This window comes from Narcine bancroftii, chromosome 9, assembly GCF_036971445.1.
Source record: "Narcine bancroftii isolate sNarBan1 chromosome 9, sNarBan1.hap1, whole genome shotgun sequence".
Lineage (NCBI taxonomy): Eukaryota > Metazoa > Chordata > Chondrichthyes > Torpediniformes > Narcinidae > Narcine > Narcine bancroftii.
Window position 1 is genome coordinate 87,061,068 of NC_091477.1, and position 16,661 is coordinate 87,077,728.

General features: G+C 45.0%; 2 protein-coding genes across 2 annotated transcripts in view; one reads left to right on the forward strand and one right to left on the reverse strand.

Annotated features, from left to right (window-relative positions):
* Nucleotides 1-571: 571 nt before the first annotated feature.
* Nucleotides 572-2,782, forward strand: LOC138743016 (secretogranin-2-like). The gene has a single exon (XM_069897865.1). It carries the CDS (start codon nucleotides 572-574, stop codon nucleotides 2,408-2,410), a length of 1,839 nt encoding a protein of 612 aa, XP_069753966.1. The 3' UTR covers nucleotides 2,411-2,782.
* Nucleotides 2,783-10,030: 7,248 nt separating this feature from the next.
* Nucleotides 10,031-16,661, reverse strand: part of ap1s3a (adaptor related protein complex 1 subunit sigma 3a) — a 33,592-nt gene continuing 26,961 nt past the window's right edge. Inside the window, exons 4-6 of the mRNA XM_069896721.1 lie at nucleotides 16,348-16,456; nucleotides 13,216-13,353; nucleotides 10,031-10,440 (exon numbers count right to left, since the gene is read on the reverse strand). Coding sequence (XP_069752822.1) covers nucleotides 10,405-10,440; nucleotides 13,216-13,353; nucleotides 16,348-16,456 — 283 coding nt within the window. The 3' untranslated portion in view covers nucleotides 10,031-10,404. The remainder of the gene's footprint in view (nucleotides 10,441-13,215; nucleotides 13,354-16,347; nucleotides 16,457-16,661) is intronic.

A 16,661-nucleotide genomic window follows, 5' to 3' on the forward strand; every position in this document is an offset into this window, starting at 1 on the left:
TTTGCCCACCTGAAATTGCATTGGAATTGATATGTTTCAGCAATAATAATCTGGCTTCAGTCAATTCACGTCTACGATTGTTAGATTTAAAAGAGTCCTCGAGTTTTCAGTGAAGGCAAATAAATAAATGGCATGTTCCCATGGTAACACAGACTGCAGCCTTTCCAGACCTGGCGAAGCCAAGGCATTGGAAGGATTTTGCGTTGACATCAATAGAATTAGCACAAAGCAGCTGCCAAATGCCACGTCAAACCGTATTCGAATGGGAGCTGTCCATTTTTGCAAAAGCGTTCAGGATTAATGGAAATTTTAGCACATTGAGAAAGAACTAGTAAAATCGATCGAAAAATCCATTTTTCGGTCATTTCTTCCCAATAAACCATTTTCAAAATGAATGGGGGGGGGGGATAATGCACTAATAAATCTCATAGTAATTATCTGACATACACATATGAAGAGTAACAGGGTCCGCTGGACTGCATTCTCTACACATCTTAATGCGTGATACTTTATTATTGTTGTAATTGTTTTTCATGTGGTTCAATTTTGACAGTTCTGGGCAACAGGAAAGATGGCGATGATAAGGACCTTAGCAAGCTGCACCATGCTAACCCTCACCATCCTGCTTCACTCAGATCGTCTTCACTCGGCTTCGCTGGGGCCACACAGCGCATTTAAAGCAAATGCCTACGCCTACCCCGATCCAAATATGATTAAAGCCCTGGAATTCATTGAAAATTTAAAACAAAATAACGAAGACGAAACTCTGCCAGACTATGATGCGAGGGGGACATTTCGCCCATTTCAAGAACCCCCTTTTACTCAGCAGCTGGACAACCCCCGGGAATCTTCAGACGAGGGCCGAAATGAATGGACCAAACTTTTACTGCAAGCTTTGATGCAAGCGGAAAGCGAGAACAGAGCCAACGCCAAACCTTACAGGTCAAGAGCTCGGTATCAGGAGGAAGGCGCGACAGAAGTTGGAGATGAACAGCAAGATTATGACGGTGGTGAATTGTCTGCAAGTGATAAAAAAGGTAAAGGGTCAGCGAAACACCACATCGCCTTTCCGGAGTACGGCTACGGTGTCAGTCCCTATAAACGCACCAATGAAATTATAGAGGAGCAATATACCCCTCAAAGCCTTGCAACCCTGGAGTCTGCCTTCCGCGAACTCGGAAAATACACAGTCCCACGCACCGGGCACGGGAGATTAGAGGAGGAGCACGTTCGCAAAGACGAAGAGGACGATATCTCGCGGGCCAGCGATTTTGCTTACGAGGACGTGGCAGACGGAGAAGACTGGGATTCCGTGGAAATAAAGAACAGGCATCAGAAAGAGGTACAGGTTCAGGATGAGGAAACAGGTGCCGACAGCGAGCCTGCTGGAGCCGTGTACAATATAAAGAAGGCTTTAGCTGGTTTGGATGAAGCCGACTTGGATCTTCTGGATTCCCGAGAGGAAGCGACAAGGGAGGAAGACGCGGCAGGCGCAGCGATGGACTCGATGTTACAGTACTATAAACGACTGCAAGACCGAATGGGCGAGGGGCAATTGGCGAGGGGCGCTGAGAACGCAGGGGAAGACAGAAGGGTGGGAAGTCGGAAGGTGAGCAGAGGAGCGGAAGATGGAATGGAGCTCCTGGACCAACTGGTTGAACTGTCCAGCAGACTTCAAATACCGCCAGATGACATTCTCGAAATGCTGAAGGACGTGGAGCAGAAGAAGCCAGCGCCGGGACCCTTCCCGGCGGAGAATGACTCTGACCTCCTGCAGGAGAACTCGGACATGGAAATGCGAGAAAGCAAAAGATTCAGAGATGGTTACAACAGAGGCCTCTTGGTTCCGAGCAACGCAGACGAAGATCTCACCATAGAAGGCATTCTGAATATCCTGGGAAGGAGCGATAGGACGCATGAGAAACCCGGGGTTTTCCGAAAACCGGATCAGTTGAAACCTCGTCAGTTCGCACCTTCCATCCCGTTTCAGGACGTCCGAGGGCATCAAGAAACGGACAACCGGGCCATCAGTACCGACGACGAGGAACTCACCAGGTATCTCGAAAGAGTGCTGGCCAAGAACCCCGACCTGCTGAACGCAGGTGCCAGCCCGCGGGCCAGGATACCTTCCTCCGCCGAAGAACATGCCAGCTACCAGGAGGCAGAGAGTTCTCAAGACCCCGTTACAGACTTACTGCGAGATCTCAGCCCCCGAGAAGCCGCAGAGCTGATGTCGATAATGAACAGCCTTTCGAGTTTCCGAGGAAACGGTTACCACGCCCCTCGAAGGCAACAGAAAGGGGACGATTTTGCGAGGATGATTCTCAAGTTAAAGGAAGCCCTAAATCAACGGGACGGCTCCGTGGACGAATTAAACAGAGAAAGGCTGGTTACTGAACAGTATGAATGAAGATAACGGGTTGTGAACAGGAAAAAAAAAGTCGATTGTCAACTAATAATACAATTAAATACACAGTAAGATTTCTATCCTTAAGAATGGATAATTTGACATGAATAATACAACCTATTCTTCTGGTCACAGGCTTCGCGATAATTCTTTAGTCAAAATTACTTTTTGACATTTAATGAGGCAGTTTTGAAAGTCTTGTTAATATCTTCGTTCTTGGCTGAACCTCTCCCGTGTCTGCGTTAACGTTGGTAGAAAATACGCCTTAGTTGGTTTTTACTTATTAAAAGTAATTTATTTCTAATTCGTCAAAATTAATTAATTATTGTCTGTGATTTCTGTGAAAAGAAAATAAAGCAGCACTAATTCTTGCAAGTTTTGAAAGTATTGTTCATTAAGTTGAATTGCCAAGCCTGGGTCTGGACGAGCTCCACTGACAATTGCTTCCCTCGTCGGCTTGACATTTGATGTGGTAACATTAGCAAACACAATTAGAATTGGAATATATGAATCGCTTTCCCCATCCCACCCCAATGCACACGCAGTTCAGCTACTCTTCTGTTTTTATAACAGAGTTTCCTTCACAGTCATGAAGTTTTGGGCGATAGATTATTTGTTATTATAGGACACAGAATATGGAGCGAGATCTCATCAAATAGAATAGAATTAATAGGGTAAATATCCATTCAATTTACAAATTTCATTAAAAATGATAGAAAGATACACGTCCAGTCTTTGGAAAGTTTAAGCAAATGAGATAGAAGACAACGTGCTGGCAAACCATCCACGGAAGTGTGCAGCAAGCAGAGGGAATGAGCTCGAGGTCAAATTCAGTAATCCTCCCACCTCATGAGTTAATAAGACGAGGGAAAAGAACCCCACTCGGTTTGGATGAACAGAACGGATTCTCAATAAGAGGTATAACATAGTTAGGATTGTGAATTTACCAGCCTTGTCAAGGATTTCCCGCGCCTCAATCTATCCTGATTCTCTCCCTAAACCGTAGGGACATTTTGCGCCTTTCAGAACTCATCCTCTGATCGGAATGGTTTTGCCTAAAGGAGATGAAGGATTTCTGCATTGCCTCTTCTTAATTATAATCTCTCAACACACTTCCAGGAGCCACACGCCTCTAATTATCCTTAATACTAAAAACTAACGATTGTTCCTCTTATTTCAGGTACAGGATTGCCTTAAATCATTTTTTTCCCCTCTAATATTATTACCGACTCAGATATCACTACCAACAGGGTATAAGCCATCTCTCGGTGAATAACTGGGTACACGGTTCTGCGGGTGGTTCAGGTCGCGAAAGAATTCTGTCAACTCTCCGGGGGAGAGGGGGATTAAACAAATTCGGCGAGCTGCATCTGATATAGATCCCAGATTAGATACTGCTAGAGTAATGCTCAAAAGCAGATATTTTCAAACTGTTCCCCATCAACACATGCCCTATGCCACAAGTGCTCTGTGATTAATAAGTTGGTATGTGAGGAGGGGGGAAATGTTGAGAACCACTGATCTTGAGTCTACATCAGTAGATTTCAACCTTTTTCTTCCCACTTACATACCACTCTAAGTAATCTCTATGCCATAGGTGATTAGTCAGGGATTGCTTAAGATGGTATGTGAGTGAAAAGAAAAAGGTTGAAAACCACTCTTTTAATCATACCTAATTGATGCGTTATGTGCACGATTTCATAATGGGCCAATGACATTTTGCTTGAGAAAATTATTTCAGTAACAATTGTGTCTAGAGCAGTGATTCTCAACGTTCCCTTCCCACCACATACCACCTTAAGCAATCGCTTACTAATCACAGCAAAGGGATTACTTGAGGTGGTATGTGAGTGGAAAGAAAAGGGTTGAGAACCACTACTCTAGACCCAACTGTTACTGAAATATTTTCCTTGAGAAAAATTGTAATTGGCCCATTTCCTTTGGAGCTATGAAACCATGCACATAACCAGTCAGTGAGGTACGATTAAAACAGTGGCTTTCAAACTTTTTCTTTCCACTCACATTCCACCTGAAGCAATCCCTTACTAATCACAAAGCACATGGGATAGCGATAGCTTCAGGTGGAATGTGAGTTGGGAGGGGGGCAGTTTGAAAAGCACTGCAACAGTCCGCTAACTAGGCAGAGGACATGCCTCACTTCAAGAAAGAACTTAGCCACGAAGGGGAGGGGGGCTTTGCACAGAGCGCCAGCTCATCAATGGTGGCGAATTCCGTGACTACCAGCGTTGACTCCTCTAAAAGAAGCATTCTGCTGAGCTATTGGCTCTGGGGCTCAGTAACAGTTAATTATTGGCTCCTTTATTTGCCTTCAGATCCTTGAATGATACGTCATTAAGTAAATGTTCAGGCCAAGAGTTAGATGGGAAGAAAGGAAAGGTCGCAGATAAAAGCGATGGGGGCAGGAGACGAGAGTGGGGGCCAGAGGAGGACTACACTGAAAGTAAAGTGACTGAAAAGTTGGAAGCCAAGGAAGAACTGGAGACGGCGATGAAGGCCTGGAGTTAGCAAAGGGGTTAGTTGCAGATAAACATCTTATGCCAGAACAACCACCTTAAATTCACCAAACACATACACACACCAAATTTGTTTGTTTGCAAAGTCCTGATGTTCTACCTGTCGAATGATTTCAATATAGCGTCGAGACGTGTGCATACTTAGACCTCACATTTTGTCAGTCACTGTGTTGAAAATTTTATGTGATTCTACCAGCAGGTGGAACTATGTTTAAAGGACAATTTGTGATGACCATCTTCAAGTGCTTATTTTACACTGTTAACTGGACCTAAACAATGCCACTGGCGTGTTTACCTCCTGCAGTTGACCACGACTTTAACCGGAGAATGGAACATCCCCTTTGCTTTTCAAAAGCAGTATCTTTTAATTGCAGATTTGTTTGGTGATTCTTTTCATTGGAGGAGGGAGTTGCAAGGAACTTGGGAAGTGCACCGAGGATGATGCACCCGGAATGGAGGAGTTTAATTGAGAGGAAGGATTCAATAATACTAGGAGGCCCCGGATGACCTATTTAGCAGCCACTCCCAAGAGTGAGCAGGGGGTACACAAAGTAGGCCAAACTGGTATAATGTGGAGGAAGAGGAGGGAAGGATGTTCTCTGCCAGTGGCTACTAATGTCATGATTGACAACATGATTGACAGGTTCCTTTTTTGATAGAGTTGGAGATTATGGCAATACATTAATATCCAATGTTGCATCATGGAAATAAGACATATTCTATTCCAACAAGTCTCTTTTGCCTTCCAAAAAACACTAGGTGTAGAGAGCAGAACTTAGCCAAAATTATTTTCAGAGCATCACACATGTTCCATATTTATTCTCTGAAGTCCATTGTATTAGTTATAAATGAACCTCCATGACAAACTAAATGCTGGTCACTGGTTGACGAAGATTGGATCCTGATTCTTCATTATAATTTTTGCAGGAGGGCAGAATGCCTATAATAAAAATATTGCAAATATCATGGAAGATCAAATTCAATTTCAACCAAAGATTCTGTTGCCGAGCCAATCTTGGAGGATGCCTATAATACTTGTCAGACAAGGTCTGTGTATGTTCCACCACATGAGAATGAGAACCCTGGTCTTGGCCAAGCTGAGGAATTCACAGAGCTCCTCCATTGGGTGTAGTGGGCCGGTGGAAGGATGTTAACTGCCTTGTAACTTCAGACACTCTGGGTAGGTGGTAAAGCTATAACTGTTTCGTCCTAATGTGATTAGCAGCAATTTGGGCTGAATGACATCAGCAAGGGCTTGTCATCCTGAAACCCTAAACCACCATCACTTCCCCTCAACTAGTGGTTTAAAAAAACCTTGTACCACTTGGGTGCACTGCCCTTGCTTGCACATAAAGCAGATGAGAAATCCACATCAGAGCTGGATTATTGAAAATCTTTTGCTGACAGTAGCAACATCATTGATTCATGAACAAATAGCGAACAATTTGGATCATAAGGTACAGTGATTCCTTGAACTAGTTTCATGCTTCAGAAATGGAATAAATGAGATTTATTAACAGTTGTGCAGTTCAGCGCGATGGTATCTGGTGAAGCACACAAATGATAGTGTCTTTTCCACCTAATCAGTAATTTCTGCCATTGAAGGCACCATAAAATAGAAATCCAATCTTGCCGAAAATCCATGGACACAAATAAGTACGTAACTATTTTGTAATTTGCAAGGGTTATCAATAAATAAACTGTAAAACATGACATGTATCAAATATGGACAGAGATTTGTGTAGAAAATAACCTTATTCTGTATTTCCAACAGATTGTAATGATGCACATCAACTTCATATGCAAATTCCATCAGAAAAGAACCATTTTAGTTACCTGCTACAAATTCCCCTATGAATCACTGGGTGTTCTGAGAAATCTGCCAGGAAATTTTACCCTGATTTATGTTTCAAGCAGAGTCAAATTGGATTTCACCCATTTGGAAAGAAAATTATTCAAACAGATAACATTACAAAAATCAGAAAATTTGTTAAGGGCAAAACAACCAATGATTTTTCTATCAATTGTTTTGGTGGATTTAAAATTACTCTTGGTATTATGTAGAAATGTATTTACATAAAATAAATGGATGGATCTCCACCACCTCCCCCCCCACCTCTCCTCCCCCCCCACCTCTCCTCCCCCCCCACCTCTCCTCCCCCCCCACCTCTCCTCCCCCCCCACCTCTCCTCCCCCCCCACCTCTCCTCCCCCCCCACCTCTCCTCCCCCCCCACCTCTCCTCCCCCCCCACCTCTCCTCCCCCCCCACCTCTCCTCCCCCCCCACCTCTCCTCCCCCCCCACCTCTCCTCCCCCCCCACCTCTCCTCCCCCCCCACCTCTCCTCCCCCCCCACCTCTCCTCCCCCCCCACCTCTCCTCCCCCCCCACCTCTCCTCCCCCCCCACCTCTCCTCCCCCCTCCTCCCCCCCCACCTCTCCTCCCCCCTCCTCCCCCCCCACCTCTCCTCCCCCCCACCTCTCCTCCCCCCCACCTCTCCTCCCCCCTCCTCCCCCCCCACCTCTCCTCCCCCCTCCTCCCCCCCCACCTCTCCTCCCCCCTCCTCCCCCCCCACCTCTCCTCCCCCCTCCTCCCCCCCCACCTCTCCTCCCCCCTCCTCCCCCCCCACCTCTCCTCCCCCCTCCTCCCCCCCCACCTCTCCTCCCCCCTCCTCCCCCCCCACCTCTCCTCCCCCCTCCTCCCCCCCCACCTCTCCTCCCCCCTCCTCCCCCCCACCTCTCCTCCCCCCTCCTCCCCCCCCACCTCTCCTCCCCCCTCCTCCCCCCCCACCTCTCCTCCCCCCTCCTCCCCCCCCACCTCTCCTCCCCCCTCCTCCCCCCCCACCTCTCCTCCCCCCTCCTCCCCCCCCACCTCTCCTCCCCCCTCCTCCCCCCCCACCTCTCCTCCCCCCTCCTCCCCCCCCACCTCTCCTCCCCCCTCCTCCCCCCCCACCTCTCCTCCCCCCTCCTCCCCCCCCACCTCTCCTCCCCCCTCCTCCCCCCCCACCTCTCCTCCCCCCTCCTCCCCCCCCACCTCTCCTCCCCCCCCCCCCCCCCACCACTCCTCCCCCCCTCCACCCCCACCCTCCCCCCCCACCTCCCCCCCCACACCTCCCCCTCCCCCCCCCCCCCCACTCTCCACCCCCCACCTCCCCCCCCACCTCTCCTCCCCCCTCCCCCCCCCCACCTCCCCCCACCCCCCCCCCACTCCCTCCCCCCTCCTCCCCCCCCACCACACCTCCCCCCCCCTCCCCCCCACCTCTCCTCCCCCCTCCTCCCCCCCCACCTCTCCTCCCCCCTCCTCCCCCCCCACCTCTCCTCCCCCCTCCTCCCCCCCACCTCTCCTCCCCCCTCCTCCCCCCCCACCTCCCCCCCCTCCTCCCCCCCCACCTCCCCCCCCACCTCCCCCCCCACCTCTCCTCCCCCCTCCTCCCCCCCACCTCTCCTCCCCCCTCCTCCCCCCCCACCTCTCCTCCCCCCTCCTCCCCCCCCACCTCTCCTCCCCCCTCCTCCCCCCCCACCTCTCCTCCCCCCTCCTCCCCCCCCACCTCTCCTCCCCCCTCCTCCCCCCCCACCTCTCCTCCCCCCTCCTCCCCCCCCACCTCTCCTCCCCCCTCCTCCCCCCCCACCTCTCCTCCCCCCTCCTCCCCCCCCACCTCTCCTCCCCCCTCCTCCCCCCTCCTCCCCCCTCCTCCCCCCCCACCTCTCCTCCCCCCCCACCTCTCCTCCCCCTCCTCCCCCCTCCTCCCCCCTCCTCCCCCCTCCTCCCCCCCCACCTCTCCTCCCCCCTCCTCCCCCCCCACCTCTCCTCCCCCCTCCTCCCCCCCCACCTCTCCTCCCCCCTCCTCCCCCCCCACCTCTCCTCCCCCCTCCTCCCCCCCCACCTCTCCTCCCCCCTCCTCCCCCCTCCTCCCCCCTCCTCCCCCCTCCTCCCCCCTCCTCCCCCCTCCTCCCCCCTCCTCCCCCCTCCTCCCCCCTCCTCCCCCCTCCTCCCCCCTCCTCCCCCCTCCTCCCCCCCACCTCTCCTCCCCCCTCCTCCCCCCCACCTCTCCTCCCCCCTCCTCCCCCCCACCTCTCCTCCCCCCTCCTCCCCCCCACCTCTCCTCCCCCCTCCTCCCCCCTCCTCCCCCCCACCTCTCCTCCCCCCTCCTCCCCCCCACCTCTCCTCCCCTCCTCCCCCCCCACCTCTCCTCCCCTCCTCCCCCCCCACCTCTCCTCCCCTCCTCCCCCCCTTTCCCCCCTCCTCCCCCCCTTTCCCCCCCTCCTCCCCCCCTTTCCCCCCCTCCTCCCCCCCCTTTCCCCCCCTTTCCCCCCCTCCTCCCCCCTTTCCCCCCTCCTCCCCCCCTTTCCCCCCTCCTCCCCCCTTTCCCCCCTCCTCCCCCCCTTTCCCCCCTCCTCCCCACCTCCTCCCCACCTTTCATCCCTCCTCCCCACCTTTCCCCCCTCCCCACCTTTCCGCCCTCCTCCCCACCTTTCCCCCCTCCTCCAGATCTTTCAGTCTGCCTATTCCAACCATGAACCACTCTCCCTATTAAAATCCCTCTTTAAAAAAAATCCCCCCAGAATCACCCACTCACCCAAAGGGCAATTTACTGTGCCCCATTAAATTATCAAATTGCATATTCTTGGCACATGGGAGGAAAATGGAGCACCCTGGGGAAAATGCAGACAGGCACAGCAAAAATGTCAAAAATCCACAGAGACTTCTCAAGGTCCCATTGAACCCAGGTTTCTGGTGCTTTGAGGCATCAGCTGCCTTAATGTATGTACCCAAAATTTGTAATTTAAAGTTGATCACTACAACATGTACATGCATTTCACCCAAATTCAGATATTTTTGTTTCAGGCCGACATGGCCTGTTCCCGTGCTGTAAACGGTTATATGGTTATTAGCTCAAATAACCTGTCATATCTCAAAGTCAGTTACTTTATAATCCAAGAACCCAACTAGTTTATAGTTCCTAACCGAAGATCTTCATACTATCCTAAACAGGTTTCTCATCTTTCAAAATAAAAATTGATTTGTATGTAATCATTTTCAAGGATGATTGCAATTCAATGTCCAAATTTCATAAATTCCAGAGTTGATTATTTTGTAATTATAATCAAAATAATTTATTAGATTTTGAATTACAGAAGAGCTTCCATCTATGCTAGTTAGAGATATGTAGGAATGCATATCACTTTAAAATTATGCAGTGAAGCAATACATCTCCGATTCATTAGCAATGGAAAATTTTGAACACAAAGTACAATGGGAACTATGAATACAAAAAAAATTATAAATATTAAGAACATTGCAGTGCTAATATGCCTGCTGCATTTTAGTTGACATCGTATCTTGTTCCATAATATAAAGCAGTAACAAAATGCATTGTTACGAATTTTGAGCTACAGCAAGTACCCTATAAATCCGTGAATATGTTTCATAAATTAAATTCTTCCTTCAGGCCTTCTAAAGTCCAAGTTAAAATGTTGGTTTGGCCAAATATTCTTCCATTGTCTGTAATAAACATATGTTGGTTAAATCAATTCAATACTAAAGTTTTTCATGAAAATTGTATCCACAAATCCATGTGAGGTACCCATTCACAACCAAGACCTTGTTTTATTTATCTGAGAATTATACACCATAAATTGTAGCTTAAAGTCCAAAATGTAATACTTTTGCCATAAATCAAGTGATCCACAGCAAAACAAAGAGTGTAACTGAAATGAATAAATGCAACTAAGCAAAGCTCAGAATCAATGTTTCACAGGTGTCTAACATTTAATTTAAAATGATTTTTGTACTGTGGATTGGGATTTTCAGGAAAACCAACAGAATCCCTGGCAACTTTGGTGTCAACAAAGCACATTTATTGTCATAGTCACCCTCTTTCTACTAACAATAACTGGTATTAACATAGGTTATGACCCCTGTATCTAGCTCCCACAGAAGCATTTCCTTCTCCACCTCTGTATTGTTGAGTCACCCACAGTCTCTTTGCTGCCCAGAGGACCATCAACCTGCCATTTAGGATTGAAAGAATTATGTGGCTGCCAGTTTGGAAAGTCAGAACATCAGCTCCTCTGGTTGATGGAATTCTTGCACTTACAGCTACCTATGTTATGCGACCAATGGAATGAGCTGCAGGTGATTGGGGATGAAGTGTCCAGCTATACCTCAGGTTATTTGGATTGTTTCCCCAAACTCAGAAATACTAGTTCCCAATATGAATTGAAAAAAAATATATAGTCTCTTGCCTCTTACTCAGTTTGCACCAATATCACTTCAATCATTTTATTCCATATTTCTCTTTGTGATGTACTTGCTTGTTTACCTCCAGGTTTTTAATTAATAAACATTTATGCTCAAATACAAGCTAAACTAAGTTAAAGATACATTAAATGTTAACTTAGTCCTTAACACATTGGCATTCATGAGAGAAGGCTGATAGCTCACCAACTTCATCGAATGGTTAGATCAACTATTTAAATACTAGGTTTGGGGGATGAGAAAGCCAGGACTATTATAGCTTGAGGTTGATGATATGTCTCGGGGTGGAGAATGGTCAGGTCAGTGTTCAGGGCAGCCATCTGAGTTTTGGGGTCAACAGATTGCGATTGGTGAATTAGAGGTTCAAGAAGTCTGAGAATGGAGTGCTCAATGTGATTACTACTGTGGTGGTGACAACGTGTAGAGAGGTTGGTGCTTTTCACAAGACAGTGGATAGTTGAGTAAATGATGTGAATGAGATCCCATCTGCTACTACTCTGTAAAAACCAATGGAAGATTCCACAGGAAACTATGCTGGAATTTAATATGTAACTGATGCAAATCATTCTCCCATAATTTCAAGTGCCTGGCAGCACTTCCATGAATGTTCTGAGATAACGTGGAAATGGTCATTATCACTTTGCTTCCAGTGTTTCAGGGAATAAATAAGTGATCTTCTTTCTTCTCTTTCCCCTACATCCACATTCCCCATGCTCATCTCCAGCCTGGATCCTGTTTCTGAAGCCACTATTTCTTAGTGCAGCCGTATAGCACCAGCCACCTCCCATAAACCTTAACTCAATTCATTTAAGGTGCAATCCTAAAAGTGAACTTTTGGAGATGTATCAGGTACAGAGAAACAGCACAACTGAATAATACAAGGGTATATACAGCCAGAAAGGTGAATTCTACTATTTCAACAGTGAAAAGTTGAAGCATGTTGTTGTGCAGGAAGATCTGGGAGTGCAGTAAACACACAAAGCTAGAGAAACTCACCAGGTCCTTTATATAGCAAAGGTAAAAATACATAACTGACATTTCAGGCTTGAGCCCTTCATCAAGGTATGGGAAAATGTTGGCAGACATCCGAACAAAAGAGTAGGTGAGAGGGGTGGTCGCAAGGCAGAAGGTGATAGGTAGAGGTGGTCTGGGAGTGCTTGTACTTGAATCTCCAAGGGTTAGTCTGCAGGTGCTAATCAAGGCAGCAAATGGGACATTGGCCTTTATTGCTTGGGGAATTGAATTCAAAATAATGGAGGTCCTGCTGCAACTGTACAGGGTACTGGTAGGCTGCACCTGGAGTACTGTGTCCCATTCAGGACTCCTTACTTTAGAAAATATATACTCGCTTTGAAGACAGTGCAAAGGAGATTCACTCAGTCGCTTCTGGAAATGAGCAGGTTAGCTTGTGAGGAAAGATTAAGTAGTCTGGGCCTATTCTCATTGCACTTGAGAAGGAAGAAGATGGTTCTTATGGAAACATACAAAATTATGAAAATAGATAAGATGGAAGCAGATAGGTTGTTACTACTGGCAAGAGAACAGGACGCAGAATAGATTCAACACAGATGAGGAGGCACTGCACTCTAAAAGCAGTGAATATGTGAATTCTCTGCCTAAGTAAGCAGCAGGGCTTGCTCTGCTCTTTAAATATATCAAGAGGCAGATATATTTTTGAATAGAGTGGTAGGATTATGGGGAACAGTTGTGTAAGTGGAACAGAGTCCACAGCTAGATCTGCCATGATCTCGTTGACTGGCAGGGAATGTTTAATGAGCCATATGGCGGACTCCAGCTCTTACTTCCTGTGTGCTTATTACAATATAAAACAGCATAAATTCCAAATTCATGAACATTCCAATACAAGCCACTGATTTTAAAAAAAGCTTTCCTGGCACCTTAATTACAAAAGTTCAGCATTCAAAACTCAAAGTCTAGTCTTTGTGGTTCATTAGCTATTGCCTTTATGACAACTAATATTCTTTTTTTTAAATCATTATCTGTGAGTCTCTGCCTTACCTCCTGCAACATATCTGCCTCCTCCACAGCTTTTGGTATACTGTGCTTCGAGGTGTCCTGCAACTCTCCTCCAATTAGAAATTCGTCCAGTATGAAGTAGGCTTTCTCAAAGTTAAAGATGATATCTAGTTCGCAAACCTAAAACAAATATCCAAGCACTGTTTTACAAATCCACAGGAAATATTTAAAACTGATTACAAATAAATAATTATACAGTAATACACTTGGTATCCAAAATTCAAGCAACTGGCAAAAAACAAATCAATATATTAGACTTGTCTGGAGAGCAGAGATCTATGGATTGAGGTAGCGGATAAGTTTTAGTTATGCATTGTAAGAGTAAGCCTCAAGCAACTGGAAAATATCATTTATCTTTGGGATTAAAAGAGGGATTATCCTCAAGAACGGTTTAATACCCATGACTTTGGGTAATAGAATTTTGTCTACCTTGTACTAACATGGTATCAGGTACATTGAAGATTGTTATGATCAACAGAAGCAATTTATTGTCTTTTGAGGGAAAAAAGTAGGGAGCATAATGGTCCTACCAACATGCTCAGACATTGAAATTCTAATTCGAAAGGGCAATACTACAAAATTTATCTCTATATATACTCTGATCCAAGATCAAATCCCAAAATCTGGACTACATAGATCAAGGGAGAGATGGGAATCAGATTTGGGCATTGTAATCAATTCACAATACTGGTCAGATCTATGTGTAGATAGTATGACCACCTTAGTTAATTCTATATGTAGACTAATTCATTACAAATTTCTGCACCAATTATACCTCACACCTCAAAATATACATAAAAAGAAACCAGAATTTTCTGATAGGTGTTTTCGGTGTGGTATAGATGTTGGTACCTTTTTACATTCCACCTGGTTAAGCATGAAATTAAGACATTTTTGGATAGAATTGGGGAAGTGTTGACAAAAATTGTGGGGTTGAACTTCCCTCTAGACCCAGAATTGTTTATTTTGAGGGATTTGGCAGTTATAAAAGTTAACTTCTCCAGAAGTAAAACTAAATTTATTAAAATTGTGTTGCCAATAGCCAGGAAATGTATAGTGGTAACGTGGAAATCCAAATCCCTACTTCACGTTGATCTTTGGAACATGAAAGTGCAAAGTTGTATTCCTCTTGAGAAATTACTTATAATCTTAGGAATAGACAATGGTATGTTCATCAAAATTTGGCAACTTTATTTAGATTACTTAAATGTCCAGATTGGATCATATATTTTGATATTTATTAATTAGTTTACTTCTTATTAGAAATTTAATACTTTTAAAATGATGTGACTCTGAGATGTCAAACCTTACTCCTGTTGCTTTTTCTTTTCTATTTTCTTTCTTTATATCTCCCTCTATTCCCTGCCGTCTGTCCCCATTACTTTTGAATCTGGGGAAGGGGGCGCTGGGAGAAGAGGGATTCTCCTTTTCTTTTTTTTGGGGGCCTTGTGAATGTTTTTCTATGATTTTATATACAATGGTTTATTGTTATTATATGAATTGAGTCCTATATTCTGTATTTTCTTAAAACTTAAAATATTCCAAAAAGAAAAAAGCAACTGGAAAATATACTTATCTGGCATCTACCAATCCCCATAGATGCCAGATATTAGGGGTTTTACTGTCTTGGTGTGATCCATAAAACTTAGTCTAATTACATTAAAAAGCAACAAAATGTAAATACCATAAATTTGAAATAAAAACAGAAAACCCTAAAAATATTTAGAATTGTGAAGTATATTCAACTGAAATTCAGATGCCATCTGACTTGCTGAGTGAAACAAGTATCATCCATTCTTATTTTAATTACAAATGAATAATAATGAATTTATTGTCATACACACAAGTACAATTTATAAATATACTGAAATTCATATGTTCTGCAATCAAACTGATACTTTGTGGGGAAAATCTCCAATAGTATACATTAAATTGTCATATGGAAAGAGATAATGTTTAAAAAAAACAAATACACAAGAAAAAAAAAGTGACATTTCAAAGGTGCAGTCTTGTTTTTTTGTGGTGACGTGGTAGTTTTTGATTAGGGTAGTAAAGGGAAGTTCAAGGACCTGATAACTGTTGGGGAAAAAATTGTTTGTAAAATTTTAAACACAATCTTTTAGTTCTGTACCACTTTACAATCTGGGAGGTAATTTAACTTTTTTTAATGTTAACATAAATTTAGAGAGAGATCATGGATACAGGCCTTTTCTACCCAGCAGCCCTTGCTGGCCAAATACACCCATGTCACCAATTAACCTAATAACTCCATTTTGTGATGTGTAAGGTACACGATAATAAAGGAACCTTGAACCCCATTTACTGGTCACAAACCACATTGACTTTGCCCAATTACTTTGAACTTTTCTAACAATCTTCAGTAGTACATTCTAACTCTTTCCCTCTGATGGATGTTAAGCGAAACAGCTTGGAGATATGCACTTTCTATCTCCCTCCTTTCTTGAATTTCAGAGAGAATGCCATCAATTGAGATGTCTAACAATACATAAGCATTGCCCCTGGATCATGCATCCCAACCCTATGCTGTTCCCACAACCAGCTTTACTTTTTTTACTCCAATAGGTCCAAGAATCCTCTAGGCTCATCACTGTGTGGCTGAGCAGTACATGAATAGCTGCTGAACCAACTGGTCCAAGTACCCAGAGACTGTGCTGTTAGACTGCTCACATGCCACCTGACCATTCATGGCTGACAAAGGGCCTTTTAACCACTTGCAAATGTCTTTGATATTCCAAGTCAATGGAAAACTGGCATTTTTTTAAAAATTAATTTGAAACAATAATTTTTTTTTTAAACTAAGCCACGTGTCTGGACTTTGCTTTTCATATTGGACTTATTTCAAAACTGGCCCACTTTGTTGATTATCTTGAATTTAAAAGCAAGTGCTATACAACCAGGGTTTGCGCCTGGTTGGAAGTGAGTGTGCGGTTTCTGGAGCTTTTGTTGGGCTTTGTTGGAAAAGTGTTGAGAGTTCAAAGACAAAGTGAATAGTCAGATAGAGCCCAGAGCAATTGATGGAAGCCTGATATAAAAGAAAATGCTGGAAGTATTAAATTAATGCACGTATAAACACATTTACTGCAGAAGACCTACATTTCCAAAATACTTATCCAGCAATTCCACATAACGATGGATGATCTCCAGAGTCAGAAGTTCATTATCTTGTTCTTCTATTGCACAACAAAAATATAAACTAGCAAACCTAAGCAACAGAAAACAAATACAAATCTATATTCAGACACCAAGTTATAGTTAGTGTAGCCACAGAAGTTTTGCAATGTTCATTTTTGTAAGTCACATTATTTAAGATATCCAAATGTGATTAGTTGATTTTGCCATCTCTGAATATTTTTCTTCATTCAGAAAGGAAAATAACAGAATTTTCCCAGTGCAGAAGTCTTCCAATA